Source organism: Phaseolus vulgaris, chromosome 3 (genome assembly GCF_051622355.1).
Source record: "Phaseolus vulgaris cultivar YP4 chromosome 3, ASM5162235v1, whole genome shotgun sequence".
Taxonomy (NCBI): domain Eukaryota; kingdom Viridiplantae; phylum Streptophyta; class Magnoliopsida; order Fabales; family Fabaceae; genus Phaseolus; species Phaseolus vulgaris.
Window position 1 is genome coordinate 54,404,719 of NC_143500.1, and position 15,404 is coordinate 54,420,122.

Below are 15,404 nucleotides of genomic sequence, written 5' to 3' on the forward strand. Positions count from 1 at the left end.
GCCTAATTTTAGCCTATTTTAAGCTTATTTTACTCAAGGTGGGACTTCATGCTTCACGTGTCTCTTGTTATTTTTCTTAGACGAAATTGACCACGTTCCCTGTGGTTTTTTACTAACTTTTCAAGCTTATATTGAGGTCCAATCAAGGTCAAAGGGAGACTCACTCATGTATTTATAAAATATTAATAAAAATACACCTATACAATTTGTATAAGACTAAGATGAAAAGAAAAAAAATCCTAGTGTTTATACTTTTCAAATGTAAAGTCCTTTTCCTTGAAGCTTCATCTTTTTATATCCTCTTAGCCAATTGTTTTGTGATTGGATGATTTCTACCAGTTACGTTTCTAAAGAATACTAGTAGGGACTAGTCAATAGTGACCACAAGACTAAATAATACTCATACTCAAGCGAGTTAACCAATACTGATTACAAAATAAAATAAAATAAAGGAATTAATAAATACTGAATACGAACCCAAATAATTTCAATAATGGCTAAGATACGAAACAACACTTGTCTATATCTTCGCAACTTAAGTTTTAATATTTTGTAAAATAAATTATTTTAATATTGAATAATTAATGTCTTAAGAAGTAATAAATAAATTTAATTAATTAATTTTTTTATATAGTTTATATTGATATATAATTATTAAATATTTGTAAATATATTTTATTATTATAATAAATGAATAATTAAAATAAAATAAATATCTTTTCAATAATAAAAATTAAACTAATAAACAAAATAAAATAAAACAATTTAAATTTAATATTTTATTTTAATATAATCTTATTCTCAAATATAATTTTGTATTTACTAAAATTCTATAATATTTTTTTTATTTTAATTTATATTTTATTTTAAATTAATTTAATATTTTCAAAATTTATTTTTTACATTAAATTATTTTAAATATATTAATGTACAACCAAATTTATTCAATTTTTTTCTTTCACTTTTTCATCCACACCAATGACACAAAATAAATAGAAAAATCTATCGGCTACAAAAATATACATCTAATTTGAATCAGATGTTATAAGATTATTCAATAGTGAAAAAAAGAATCCATGGGAGAAGAGCCAAAGAAAAAAAAGAAAGAAAGTAAAACACAAAAATGTGTGTTTTGGATCTTATCTGTTAGAAGGTTGCATGGGGTTTCATCGGGGATGGAGCCCGTCAGAAGCGTTTTCTGCTTTTGGTTTTCATAAATAATATTTTTACTCATTAAAATAAGTATGAGTTGTACTTACACACATATTTTGTTCAATATATCTTAAAAGAATTTGTTCCACCTCAAATCAAACGAGAGATAGTATCACTTTTAAACGAGAAATCGACTAGACGATAAGATGCACAGTTAAATACGTAATTAGATATAAATAAGTTAATTTAGGTGATAAACACGGTTAATGTATAATTGGATATTCATTTGGATTCTAAAGCAACTCATAACAGTTAGAGTCCATCTAAAGTAGTATAAATAGCAGAAGAGGCACAATACCTAAGGTATTCACTTTTTACTCTTTTGATACTTAGCTCTCAGACTAACTTGATCATCAGAATGTCTTTGCAGGTACCCCATCATATCCAAATCAAAGGAGATCCAGCAGAAAGAAACCTAACCGAAAAATAAGAAAGACAAAAAGATTGTAAGAGAAAAGAATCATCAATATATCAATATATCTCATGTATTGTGTATTTTATCTTTAAAATTATTTAAATAACTTCAACCATTGTAATTGAAATATTATTCATTTTAGAATTCATTACGATATAATTTTATGATTAAAAAATATCTTTATAAATTAAAAAAAAACTGTATATAAATTATTATTAATCTCCGTTATATATTGAGCTAGCGGAATATAATTATATATATGTATGATAATGAGTGATTGAAATTTGGAGTGTGCGTGTGTGATGTGTGAAGTGAAGGAGATACAGTTATAGCAGTGAGCAGAGAATAGAAGAAGAAAAAGTGTTTAGGGATGAAGAGGGAGCGCCAAAACCTTGCTTCCACCGCAGGCACCTCAAGCAGCGGCTACTCCACCGGAAAATCGAACCTCTGGGAGGACGAAGGAGGCATGGACGAGCTTCTCGCCGTGGTCGGCTACAAGGTCAGATCCTCCGACATGGCGGAGGTGGCGCAGAAGCTGGAGCGTCTTGAAGAAGCTATGGGAAACGTTCAAGACGGTCTCAAGGAGCTTTCAGACGACGCTGTACACTACAACCCCTCCGACATCTCCAACTGGCTCCAAACCATGCTCTCCAATTTCGATTCCCTTACTCCAGAAGAACCGGACAAGGGCTACGATCTCAAGGCTATTCCGGGGAAAGCAATTTACGACGGAGGTGTAGGCACCGCGCCAAACCCTAAGCGTCTCAAATCCGCCGAGTCAACGCAGGCGTTTGTGGTTGTTGACTCCCAGGAGAACGGGATCCGCCTCGTGCACAGCCTCATGGCGTGCGCGGAGGCCGTCGAGAACAACAACCTCGCCGTGGCGGAGGCGCTGGTGAAGCAGATCGGATTCCTCGCGGTGTCGCAGGTGGGAAGTATGCGGAAAGTCGCCACGTACTTCGCGGAAGCGCTCGCGAGGCGAATCTACCGCGTTTTCCCTCTCCAGCAGTCGCTCTCGGACTCTCTCCAGATTCACTTCTACGAAACCTGTCCTTACATCAAGTTCGCTCACTTCACCGCGAACCAGGCTATTCTGGAAGCCTTCCAAGGGAAGAGCCGCGTGCACGTCATAGATTTCGGAATCAACCAGGGGATGCAGTGGCCGGCACTGTTGCAGGCTCTCGCGCTTCGTCCCGGCGGCCCTCCCGCTTTCCGCCTCACCGGAATCGGACCTCCGGCAGCGGATAACTCCGACCACCTGCAGGAAGTTGGATGGAAGCTTGCACAGTTGGCGGAGATGATCAACGTGCGGTTTGAGTACCGTGGCTTTGTCGCCAACAGTCTCGCGGATCTCGACGCGTCCATGCTCGACCTCCGAGATGACGAGCCCGTGGCGGTTAACTCCGTCTTCGAGTTTCACAAGCTCCTCGCGCGCCCTGGTGCCATCGAGAAGGTCCTCTCCGTTGTGCGGCAGATTCGGCCGGAGATTCTGACTGTGGTGGAACAAGAATCGAATCATAACGGACTGAGTTTTCGCGACCGCTTCACTGAGTCGCTACACTATTATTCCACTTTGTTCGACTCGCTGGAGGGTTCCCCTGTGAATCCACAGGACAAGGCGATGTCGGAGGTATACCTGGGAAAGCAAATCTGTAATGTGGTGGCCTGCGAGGGAACAGACCGCGTGGAACGGCACGAGACGCTGAACCAGTGGCGGAGCCGGTTCAGTTCGACCGGGTTTTCTCCGGTTCATTTGGGTTCCAACGCGTTTAAGCAGGCTAGCATGTTGCTAGCACTTTTCGCCGGTGGGGATGGGTATAGGGTGGAGGAGAACAGTGGGTGTCTCATGCTGGGGTGGCACACAAGGGCCTTGATTGCCACGTCCGCCTGGCAACTCGCTGAAAAACCGGTGGTTGCGGTCTGAGTCCGGTCCGAGTCCGGTATGAGTCAACTCGCCGATTCGCTCAAAGCTTTTTTATTTTCTTTTCTTTCAAATTAATTTTTCAATTCATTCCTACAAACAAAAAAGTGGAAACTTGTGGGGATGAGGGGGCAGTGTGTAAATGTGCTATGCTGAGCTGTGAGCACTGATTGCATGAGACAGAGACCCACCATTGTCCATTTTCCTGTCCCAACTCATGTCTCTCTCTCTCTCTCTCTCTCCTACCCTTCATTTACCTTTTTTGCCTTTACCTTTGCCTTAGGGTTTATTATATTTTCTCTCCTTTTTTTAGGAAACCTTGCTTTTTTTCTTTCTACTTGGTGGCTGGAATCTCTTGTAATTTGTCAGGTTGAATCGAAAAGCTTAATGTGTATTATTTGTTTATGGTTTCATCTGTGTAATATTTAAATTTTTTGAAGTAGATGGAGCAGGGATGTTGGTGAATGGGATTTGTATGAGGCATGATTGTCAAATTAAGTATATGATGGTAGCCCTGTGTCTGGGGCATGGAACCAGCTTTGATAGAATTGGTATGACAGAGTAGTAATCAAAATGGAGAATCAGCACCTAGCCAAGTAGCTGACTGATATCTACACTCATACACTCATGTATTTTGCATCACAAAATTACTGCAATCTCACCCGAATCCTCCTTTCTGTCAGACAAAGCTCAGTCACCAGAAACTGAACAAAAAAAAAATGAAAAAATCACCCAAGATCTTTCCTTTCAAGGTTATTCCCGTTGAAAGGTTTCACTTTTAATGCTTATTCCTTTTATCTGCATGCTTTCCCCCTCCCTCTTTATTATCAATTTTTATGCTTTATTATGATCTGAAATTCTATATATTGAACATCCTCTTTATTATCAAAATTATCCAATTTTATGCTTTATTATGATCTGAAATTCTATATATTGAACATCCTCTTTATCATCAAAATTATCCAATTTTATGCTTTATTATGATCTGAAATTCTATATATTGAACATGCTCATAGCTGGTGTCTATTAATATCCCCTGTTATGTAACTTTGATTGTATCAACCAACTGAGCAATGTATCCTCTAGCAGAGGAAACCTGCAATTTTTCCAACCCTCTATTTAAATTATTTCCCCTGAATTTTAAACCTGAGCAGAGTGCAGGGATGCACCATTGTGGTATACTGTATTGGATCTATCTACAGTGAAATAAGTAAATGAAAATAAAAAATGTGAGGTGCAGACAGTTGTTTTCAATTCCTCCAACTAGAAACGTGATTGATCAGTTATCTCCCTAACCCTGCCTAGTTGGTCGGGCACTTAGGCCAATAGAATAAAATTAAATGAGACCAGAATATCTTCTGTTCATTCCTACAATACTCCTAACAACCAAAACATCTTATATCACAAAACCTATAGATAAACTTCCAAACCAAATCTAATTGAGTGAAGACAAACACTAAACTTTGAACGCAATAGGGTGAGACCTGATCAGCAAGGATAATTTAATTAGTGTTTTTTGCAGGCCAGTAGATGAGTCTATGAACAAAAGATGACTGATATTGGTTTCTACGTATTGGGCCATCTTACTTGGTATTTGTTTCCCACATTCTAATACTATAATGTAAAATAATGGAGCATACACCATATGCACATGTTAACTCCTACTTGGTTGGCCCCCACCAAAATTTGATTCTAAAAGCAGTTGCCCTGGTGAGTGATCTTAAAAAGTTTTGTGTAGCTGCTCACATCAGTTCCCTGTTTTTGTTCTCCACATGCCGCTGTTGCTTTTATTATATATCTTTTTTCCTCTCCCTTTTCTACCCACGACGACAAAGTAGATGAGGTCTCTTTCAGTTACACACATCAACCACAATGTTTAATACGGAAAAGTGAAGAAAAATAACAAAAGGGCATCTCCATAAATCTCCTTAACAATCATGAGTGACTGGTACTTAGAGAAGCCAAGTCAAACCAAAATTGCTGCTTGCTAAGTGCCTACTGTTGTATCATGCAACAAATTGTGGAGGAAGTTGTTGAAGATCTGCATCGATTAACATTTATAATCTCATTTTATAAATCAGTTTTAAAATATTAAATTAAATTTAAAGTTTATTTTCTACTTTTTAACATGTGTGTTTGTTAAACTTGGATGGTCGAAGAAGTTTTGAAAATGGATTATTGGCTATGAGGATCGAACACTCATTTTAAATTATGTGTCTTAAATGATGTGTCCGTGTTGGACTTTTAAATTATGTGTCTTAAATGATGTGTCCGTGGACTCGTAGGACACATATCGATAAAGTGTATAATTTAAAAGATATTTATTGAATTTTTAATAATTTTTTATTATCGATTTATATAATATATAATTATATAATATATAAATTCACATCCATAAGATTATATGTATCTTTATATTTGTGTTAATGAATGCCAGTCTCTGTAATACATAAATTATTGGATGATTGGAAGAAAATGGTGAATGTTCTGTGCATAAATGTGTGTGTGAGTTAGGTATTGGCATGATGGGAAGTGTGTTTAATGACTCGTGTGGTTACAACAGTTAAGGGTTTGAGCTTTGTTTGACCATAACAATGGTTACTATGCCCCACACCATCCATTCCCATGGCTATCTTATTTTCATCCATCCTTATCTACAAACAGATATGCTTTTTTCCTACTATGTTTGGTCTCTGCATTCATTCTTATTTATTAAAACCAAGGAATTAAATTAAACAATAAATATACAAGCTTTCAACAACTATTAAACAATAAGTTAAGTTTTTTCCTACTATGTATTTATTTGCTGAATACAGACATTCCATTGCACCTGTAAAATCCACCTGCACAAGCTAAAACTATAAATACATAAAACTTTAAATACATTGTGTTGATTTTGAAGAATACTCTCAAGTTTCAAAAGAATCTGTTTTGATTATGATTTTTGAGGATATAGATGTTTGAAGATGTTCTTCACAAAAGTATTAACAGAGTTTTCAGTTTAGCCCACAATATTAAAATTAATAGAAAGAAGAATATTTTTCAAAAGTTAAAAACAAGAGAAAAAAAGTTTTTCTTTTTTTGCCATGTTAGTTGATTAAATTTTAATTTTAATCAATTAAACGGTTTGTGACAAGTTTTATAACAGGATAATCAATCAGTGTAGTTAAACAATTAAAATAAAGACTAAATTTAAATATTTTCATTGTTTTAATAAATTAACTAATTAAAATTCATCTTCCTTTTTGTCGTTATCTCTTATTGTTACTGTTACCGTTATCACAAGCGGTTTGAATTGTACCGATGAATTACACATCTAAAAAAATCATAAAAAAAATAACTTTTGGATTGGCAATCCATAATTTATTTATTTTTATAAAAAAATGACTTTCGAATTGAAGAATTAAAAAGTTTATGAAAGATAAAGTTTATATTTGTAGGGTACAGAATGAAATTCTGAGGGTAGAAAAAGAAATCCCTTAATCTTTGTGAATCTAGTTGTGCAGTAATCAGTACTCTAACATTCCAAAGCCCAATTCTGTTCTGATACAACATTTGATACATCATTCAAATGACGTCATTTTTTATGCATTTTTTTATGAAGCGTATCAATCAAGTCTTCTAAAAATTTTGTATTTTTTAAGAACATTTTAATGTTCGAACTACATTTAAATATGTTTCTGTAGGATATAATATGTATATATTAAGGAGATCGCATATCTATCAGAAATCCTACCTTACAAACTAGTCTGCTGAAGTTGAATTAAGCATATATTTATTTATTTTTTAAAATAATATTAAAATCATTCTCAGATTTTGTCTTGTGAATATTTGTCCTAATTAAAAGAAAAGTCTCAAATCAACAATATCTCTCATTTTCTTTACGATAATACACATTCTGAACAAATTTAAAGTTCTTTGCGAGATTTCTGGCATTTTGCAGTTTCAGAAATTATAATCCTCTAAACTTTAGCATTTCAAGAAGACTTCCAGAACATGATTCAAAATTTATTATTCCAATTGAGAACTCTCAAACCCAAGTGACTGCTTATTCCTCCACATCTTCACTTCTTCAACCACCTCCATAAATTTTAATAAAAAATAAAAATAGAAACAATGTTGTACAGATTACTACGTAACGTAATCCAAAAGTAAAAAATTACAACTTCACGTAATCCAGAAACTATTTACCAACTAATAATAACTAATAATATTGGATTACAATCTGAAACTTATTTAAAAAAATAGGTTTCAAATCACTTAATCCAGTAATCTAGAATTAGTAATTTTTTATTTTCAAATTAAGTAATTTGATAGGTTTATTTTTTAAATAAATTGTAAATTATGTAATTCGATATTCTGAGTTATTAAATAGATTCCAAATTACGTAATTGGTAATGTAAAACATTATTTTTATTTTTATTTTTTTACTTAAAAGGTAATTTTAGAGATTTTAAAGTTTATGGAAGTGACTTAAGAAATGATGGAGCTGCAGGAAGAAGCAGTCAACCCAAGTTCAATCTTTCTTACAAATTTTGAGTCTCGTGAAAAGTAAGAACACAATTCACCACAATGCATCAAATCAAGACATTATTTATTTATTCAATGAATCAGAAGAGGAGATCAAAAGACTTGTTATTCCTGCGGTTACACCTACAGTGCATATTAGTCCAATTCTTTGTTTCTAACACAGAGTTTGTTGTGAATATTTTGTTGTAAGATTTTGTTGTGCAAGAAACACTTTTATTAAAATTGTATGGTTCGCAACAACAAAATTTGGAATTCACATTCTAAATACACCATATTTTGTTTTTTCAATGTCACGGTTCAAGGAGGCAGAGATGCATAGACCAATGACTTTTCTTGTATCTGCTGGATCAATGATTCCATCATCCCAAAGCCTTGCTGTTGAGTAATAAGGACTTGCTTCTCTCTCATAAGCCTCCACCACTTTCGTTTTGAACTTTTCTTCTTCTTCCTTATTCCACTGCTTTACAATTATGATGCGCATTAAGACAACCTAAGACAGATGAGAAAAACCACAAATATGTTATCAACAACTGAAAACATATTTTACCTGAATTCCTTGCTTTTTCTTGTTGCCTTTCTCTATTTGAGCCAGTACACCAGCAGCCTGAACCATGGCCACATTCCGTACACATTAGTTAGAACCCCCACAAACCAGATGAATATCAACTAATGTTCAATCAAATCTTCAACTCCAGTTTGATTTAGAAAACCTATGCTTTGCCTTTATTCGATTTAGATTTGGTTCTAGATTGCTGATTTTCTGGTTTTGGAGTTTTTTTGCTTTAGAGTAGTTTGGTTGGTTTTAAAGTAGTTTAGTTAGTATTTGCTGGTTGGTTGGTGAGTTGTATAAGGATTGGTTTATCCCTTAAGAAATTCATATTTATTTATTTATTATTGCTGATCAAAATAAAGTTTGATTTAGAAGGGAGAAAACATGAAAAACTAGCTATATAATGATGTATCTCACTAAGTACAGAACAATAACCATGCAGAGCAATGCCAACAATTTATTTTAAAGAATCATAACTCATGGGTCATGAGAAATATGCTACCTGAGCACCACCCATCACAGATATTCTAGCATTAGGCCAAAGGAACAAAAAATTGGGACTATAGGCACGACCACACATTGCATAATTTCCTGCACCGAAGCTTCCTCCAACCATTATGGTGACTTTAGGTACCTGCAGATGTTTATTGAAGAAAAAAATATTATTTGTCCTTCAGAATTTTCTCTCATGCTTGGAGAATCACATTTTAATCATACTTAACCATCTGTTGTTTTCACCTTCATTCCAACTTCCAAGACATTTATGATTACAAGTAATAAATTTACTAGTCTAGAATAAAGTATATAACTTGTAAGTAGATGTCTGGAACCCACAAACCTTTGCACAAGAAACAGCCATAACCATTTTTGCTCCAGACTTTGCTATGCCATTTGCCTCAGATCTTGAGCCAACCTACCAAATAGACAAGTATTATGGTTTCATAACTCGATTGTTTAGATAAGTAATATTTAGGTTTCACAATTCTCGATAAAGAAAATATTAAGAATTGAACTTTAAACCTAACTCAATCTCATGAAACTGACTTATAAGACGAGATTTACATTCATTATTTCATCACTTTTATACTATGAAATGCTCCTGCCTAATAGTAAAACTTCCCCTTCAGCATTTTACAGTCTCAAAACAAAAACAAAAAATTAGACATACCACAATTTGATGAAGAATAGTACGTAGTTAAAACACACGATCCATAAACAGAATGTTTAAGATAAAACAGGACTATAATCGAAGGAAAAATTAGGATCACTACTAATAAAAGAAGGTGATGAATCAATACGGCTCTTTTAGATCTTATGGGCATTCCTATTAATTTCAATTGATTGATTCTTAAACTCTCCTGACTTGGTCTTACAGTCACTAATCCCTCTGTATTTCCTAAATCTACACATGATTATATTTCTATTGAATTACAATTGATGATTCTCAAACTCTCCTGAGTTAGTCATATAGTCACTAATCCCTCTATATTTCCTAAATCAAAACATGATTATATTTCTATTGAATTTCAATTTTTGATTCTGAAACTCACCTGACTTTAATGCCTAATTGCTTATCGATCATACAGCTCATTTATTTGTGTAATATAAGATAAATTTTCGTCTTTCAATAAATAAACAATGGGTATAATATGATAATTCATACCACAGCTATGAAGGAAAAAAGAATCAATCTACTTAGAAGTCAGAATACAATGACAAAAGACATAGTTGAGAAACTAAAGAAATTACTTAAATTCATACCATGAATCCAGTGATGTTCTGAAGGAAGACCAAGGGAATGTTCCGTTGAGTGCATAATTCAATGAAATGGGCTCCTTTCAGTGCAGATTCGTTGAATAAAATCCCGTTGTTTCCAATAATTCCAACAGGCTGTCCGAAAATTCTAGCAAATCCCGTTACAAGTGTCTGCAAAAAAAATTCAATACACAGAGTAGTGAATTGCAACTTTTCCTGTAATCATTTATTTAAAAAGTTTATCCAAAACAAAACCTTTTTGTCAAATCAATAACAAATAAGTGTGAAAAATCATCAAAGGCAAGGGGCACCGAGAGAAAAAAAGGCAGTTCAATAGCAACTCATGCATAATAAGATATTGATTATACTGATAAAAAGTAAAGTGGATATGTCCTCACAGTGCCATACAATTTCTTGAATTCATCAAATTCACTTCCATCAACAATACGATCAATAACTGATCGGATATCAAACTGCTTCTTAAGATCAGTGGGAGCAATAGAACGAAGTTCATTGACGTCATACAATGGCTCTTTATATTCATAGTTTATACTTTGCATTCCATTTGCCAAGACATCTTTCCCAGCCATATGCAAATTCTTAATTATATTCCTCCCAAGCGCAAGTGCATGGAGTTCATCTACAAGAAACGAAACATGTACAAAGTCACTCATAGGAACAAAGTTAATGTCAGTTCACCTACAAGAAACGAAACATGTACAAAGTCAATAATAAGAACTAAGTTGATCTCATTAGTTATCGCATTTTCTATACAATCATGTGCATAAGAAAAAGTAGTGAATGCATATACCTTGAGCAAAATAATCAGAAACACCGGACGTCTTGCAGTGCACAGTGGCACCTCCCAAATCCTCTGCCGAGACTTCTTCTCCAGTGGCAGCCTACAAATTCATTTAGGGTTATTTTTGGACATAAACACGTAGAAAATATATTACACAAACATAAGCACAGTCAAATATGTTTTTGGTATAATAGGCCTCTATGTAGTCTATTTTTAGAATTCTTTAATAGGTGTAGTCTACCTATGTATTGGTTTTGTTAACATATGGATTTTGGTTTAGTTCCTCCATATTTTTTTTGTATTTTTTTTTAATAATATTTTTTTCATGTGATGACAGATGATTGTTATTATTTGAGGTGTCAGTATAATGAGATGTCAAGTTACACAGTGATAAGTTTTTATAAAAAAAAAATATGTTTTTGGTGATTGAAAATATAACAAGTTTTGGTTTCAGTCCAGTAAAATCAATATTCACTTCAACCCAACATTTATCAAAATTGATATGGTTTTAGTCTCTCACAAGTCACTAGGGATAAAAATCATGTTATCTTGATAAAATGAAAGAACTAAAATGACCAACTCTTTTATAAAGACTAAAATCAAAATCAGTAGTCTTTTCGATGATTAAAAGCATATTTAACTAAAATGTTTAAACTTAAGAGATACAGATTTTGAAAGTAAAAAACAAAGAAACAGAAAGAGACTATGAAACAAAGTATTTTGGAGCAGTGGAATAGGTAGAGCATACCTTAACAAGAGGTGGCCCTGCTAAAAAAATGGTGCCATTACCCTTGACCATCACACTTTCATCAGCCATTGCCGGTATATATGCCCCACCAGCAGTGCAAGAGCCCAATACCAATGCAATTTGAGGAATTCCTTCAGCAGACATTACAGCTTGATTGTAGAATATTCTACCAAAGTTTTCTCTGTCTGGAAACACTTCAGCTTGCTTGGGAAGAAAAGCTCCTCCACTGTCAACAAGATATACACAGGGCAATTTGCACTGAGCAGCAATCTCCTGTGCCCTGAGGTGCTTCTTAACAGTAATGGGATAGTAAGTCCCTCCCTTGACAGTGGGATCATTGGCCACAAACATACACAATCTCCCATGCACAGGACCTATCCCAGTAACAACCCCTCCTGAAGGCAGGGGCTCTTCATACAACTCATGTCCTGCCAGCTTTATCACTCAAAAGTTAAAAACTTTCTCGATAATGACACATGCACAACTCCTCCGATTTTTTATACAACTACATTACAACTCATAATTTTATTATTTTAATATTATTATAGGGTAATGATATTTTGACAACCTGCTTCACTTAATATTTAGTGGGGTGTAGGGTGAAATATGAAGTGTCAAAAAACCATTTTCCTTTATTATATTGGTAATGATATTTTGACAACTCATATTTTTTATACAAACACATTACAACTCTCAATATTATTATTTTAATATTTTTTCATATTATTTAATTCAAAATTTATCATTTATTATATATATTTATTTTTAAACCCATCACATTAAGAACTATATATAACTCTAAAGGTTGTAAAAATATCATTTTCCTTATTATATATATTGATTTCTAAATCCATTAAATAAAAAATTGTATACGACTCTAAAGTTTTCCAACTATCATTTTCCAAACATTCCTTGTCAAAACCATTTTTCATAATTACCACCCATTTGAAAGCCTTAACCTATCAAAGTACCAAAATATGGCTACGATCTTCAACTTACCAGCTTTCCACATAAATCAAGAATGTGATGGGTTAGAAAAAGAGAAATGAAAAATATAAAACAAAAGACATAATAGTTATTACGATTGAAAAAATGTTTTTCATACACGTGTAATCTTAGCTTTAATCTTTTAAGCAGAAAATTGTTTTTTTTTTATCTCACAATAGTTAGACAGTAATCTTTTGAATACAAAAATTCATTTTTTTATATATAATTATAATTAAGTAGTTAACAAAGTAGTCATACGAATTAAAATTGGAAATATAAAGAATTAAAATAAAATTAGTCATATTCACTAGACTGTGAAGGCCGTGCATAGAGTTGAATGAAACAATAAGAAAAAAAATAAAGTTTTAATTTACCATGAATATGATCCCAAATTTTACATAAGTCTCTTATAACCTAATTTTTTTTCATAAATTCTTAATCTCATGTTCTTTAAAGTCAAATTTAATACCAAATTCATGGATAGAAAGAATAAAGGACTTGAACACGTTTAATTAAAAAAAATAAAAAGTTTAATTAACAGATAATCATAATTTAATATACCAATTAGCAAAATTCCTCAAGAAAAAAAAACCTGTGAAAGCTCGAGGAAGGAAGAGCCAGGATCAAGAAGGTAATCGATTCTTTCGCGGGGAAGAAATTTGTTCCTGCTCCTGTTCCTCTTCACAGCCTCGGCTCCTCCGCCGGCCAGAGCCTTCTGGACGTTGGATTGGAGTTGCGCGAGCAACTCCTCCATGGCTCCGCCGTTAGAAGTGGTGGTTGCCGCTGCTGTTGCTGCTGCAGCCAAGTTCAACCACCTTCTTCCCGATCCTCCGAACAAATTGGCCTTTCTTCCGATTAACCCAAACATGTCTTATCTTGTGCCAAACAATAATGCGACTCTTCTCTCTCTCTATATCTCTGGCTACACTTGTGGTGTGTTTATCAACTCTCTTGAGTTACTGCAATTATATAATATTATAAACACGTAACAACTTTTGTGTCGCCATTGGATAATCACGCCACGTCCTTCCACTGTAAGAACAACAATTTTTGCCCAAAATAAAGCAGATTAAAAAAACACTACTCAATTTTTTATTTATAAAGTTTTTATGTTATACATCATTATACAATTTCACATCTTAGTTATTTAACAACAATCATCAGTCATAAAAAAAACACGATAAAATTAAAAGAATTAGACCAAAATTTATATATTAACAAAAATAAATATAAATAAACTAAATTAGTCAAATTATCAGATTTCTTTCTTTAGAAAAAATATGAATAAGATTAAACTTTTGATTTTCTCATAATGATTAATGAGATAGTCATATTACAAAAGTGATTAGGATATTACTTTATTTTAGTTAGAAACTTGTGATCTTGTATATCATATAACAAAGTGATTTTAAAAGCAATTGTGTCTAAACAAATATTTGATCTTTTAAATAATATTAATGTTTAACTAAAAGTTATTGTGTTACTGAACAATATTTGAATTTAGTAAAAAATATTGTGTTGTAGATAATACATGTATTTAGTCATTAGTGTTGACTCTAAGGAATTATGGTGTTTAGTTAGGAATGATTGGGTATAAAAAAAATAAAATTGTTATAAGTGATTTGGTCCAAATAATATTTGCATTCTTAATTTGTAATAGCTTGATTGTATTAATCAAGAATTTTACATAAGTTTATTAAAGAGACTAGTCTAGAGTAAAATAAATGTAATCTCTTATTTAAATTTCATGTGTATTACTTAATTTGCAACTAGTTCTTTAAAAATGAGATATTTACCTTCTTCTAGAAATATTTTAAACATTAATTTTATTAACTTGAAGTTTCATCTAAAATCAATATCTCACACAACTTCACAATATATGTAACAAATATCTATATTTAAATTTTAAATTAAAACTAAAATAATTTAAAAAATAATCACTATTTTAAAAAGTATTATTGTAAAAAAAAAGTAATGTTATCTATAAGATAATATTTTTAATCAAATTAAATAATTAAGAATATTTAAATATCTGCATTATTAAATACATATTAAATAATTAAATTACTTAGAAATGCTAAAATATTTATATTTATTGAAGAATAGTTAAATACTTAAATTAATACAAAAGGGTCATGAAATTTGTATTTTATGGCTTAAATTTGGCATAAATGGTCACTTGTTTTGAATATTTATAAAATATATTATTATTATTAATTTTGTGGGAGTGCTGTTTAAATACTTTTTTGATCCTAGTTTATTTTAGAAACAAATTAGGAATTCATAATACTAAATAAATATTAAAAATAATTTTAGGTAATACATATTAGTTGTGTTATAATGTAATGCGAATATAAATTATATAAAAAAATATTAAGATCTATAAAATAAATACCATCTATATCTCTTAAAATAAATACTATCTATATTTCTTAAAATAAACACGAAGACTAAAAAAATCATAAGCACTAAAATTAAAATTTT

The 15,404-nt window shown here is 32.4% G+C and overlaps 2 protein-coding genes across 4 annotated transcripts; one reads left to right on the forward strand and one right to left on the reverse strand.

Annotated features, from left to right (window-relative positions):
* The first annotated feature begins 1,473 nt into the window (after window positions 1–1,473).
* LOC137808738 (DELLA protein 2) lies at window positions 1,474–4,459 on the forward strand. 2 transcript variants are annotated; one of them, XR_011080729.2, is made up of 2 exons: window positions 1,474–3,917; window positions 3,992–4,459. XR_011080729.2 is itself a non-coding variant. In XM_068610004.2 (2 exons), the coding sequence occupies exon 1, from the start codon at window positions 1,998–2,000 to the stop codon at window positions 3,549–3,551; it is 1,554 nt and encodes a 517-aa protein (XP_068466105.1). In that variant the 5' UTR covers window positions 1,474–1,997; the 3' UTR covers window positions 3,552–3,567; window positions 3,992–4,459. The 2 variants fall into 2 exon arrangements, 1 of the variants encoding a protein (XP_068466105.1); XM_068610004.2 differs by having other exon boundaries at window positions 1,474–3,567.
* Window positions 4,460–8,121: 3,662 nt separating this feature from the next.
* Window positions 8,122–13,999, reverse strand: MCCB (3-methylcrotonyl-CoA carboxylase). 2 transcript variants are annotated; one of them, XM_068610011.2, is made up of 9 exons: window positions 13,513–13,999; window positions 11,934–12,368; window positions 11,195–11,285; window positions 10,782–11,023; window positions 10,390–10,554; window positions 9,467–9,541; window positions 9,131–9,262; window positions 8,626–8,682; window positions 8,122–8,535 (listed from the first exon to the last, which is right to left on the reverse strand). In XM_068610011.2, exons 1-9 carry the CDS (start codon window positions 13,786–13,788, stop codon window positions 8,332–8,334), a joined length of 1,677 nt encoding a protein of 558 aa, XP_068466112.1. In that variant the 5' UTR covers window positions 13,789–13,999; the 3' UTR covers window positions 8,122–8,331. The 2 variants fall into 2 exon arrangements, with proteins under 2 accessions (XP_068466112.1, XP_068466111.1); XM_068610010.2 differs by having other exon boundaries at window positions 8,122–8,538; window positions 13,513–13,991.
* Between the last annotated feature and the right edge of the window lie 1,405 nt (window positions 14,000–15,404).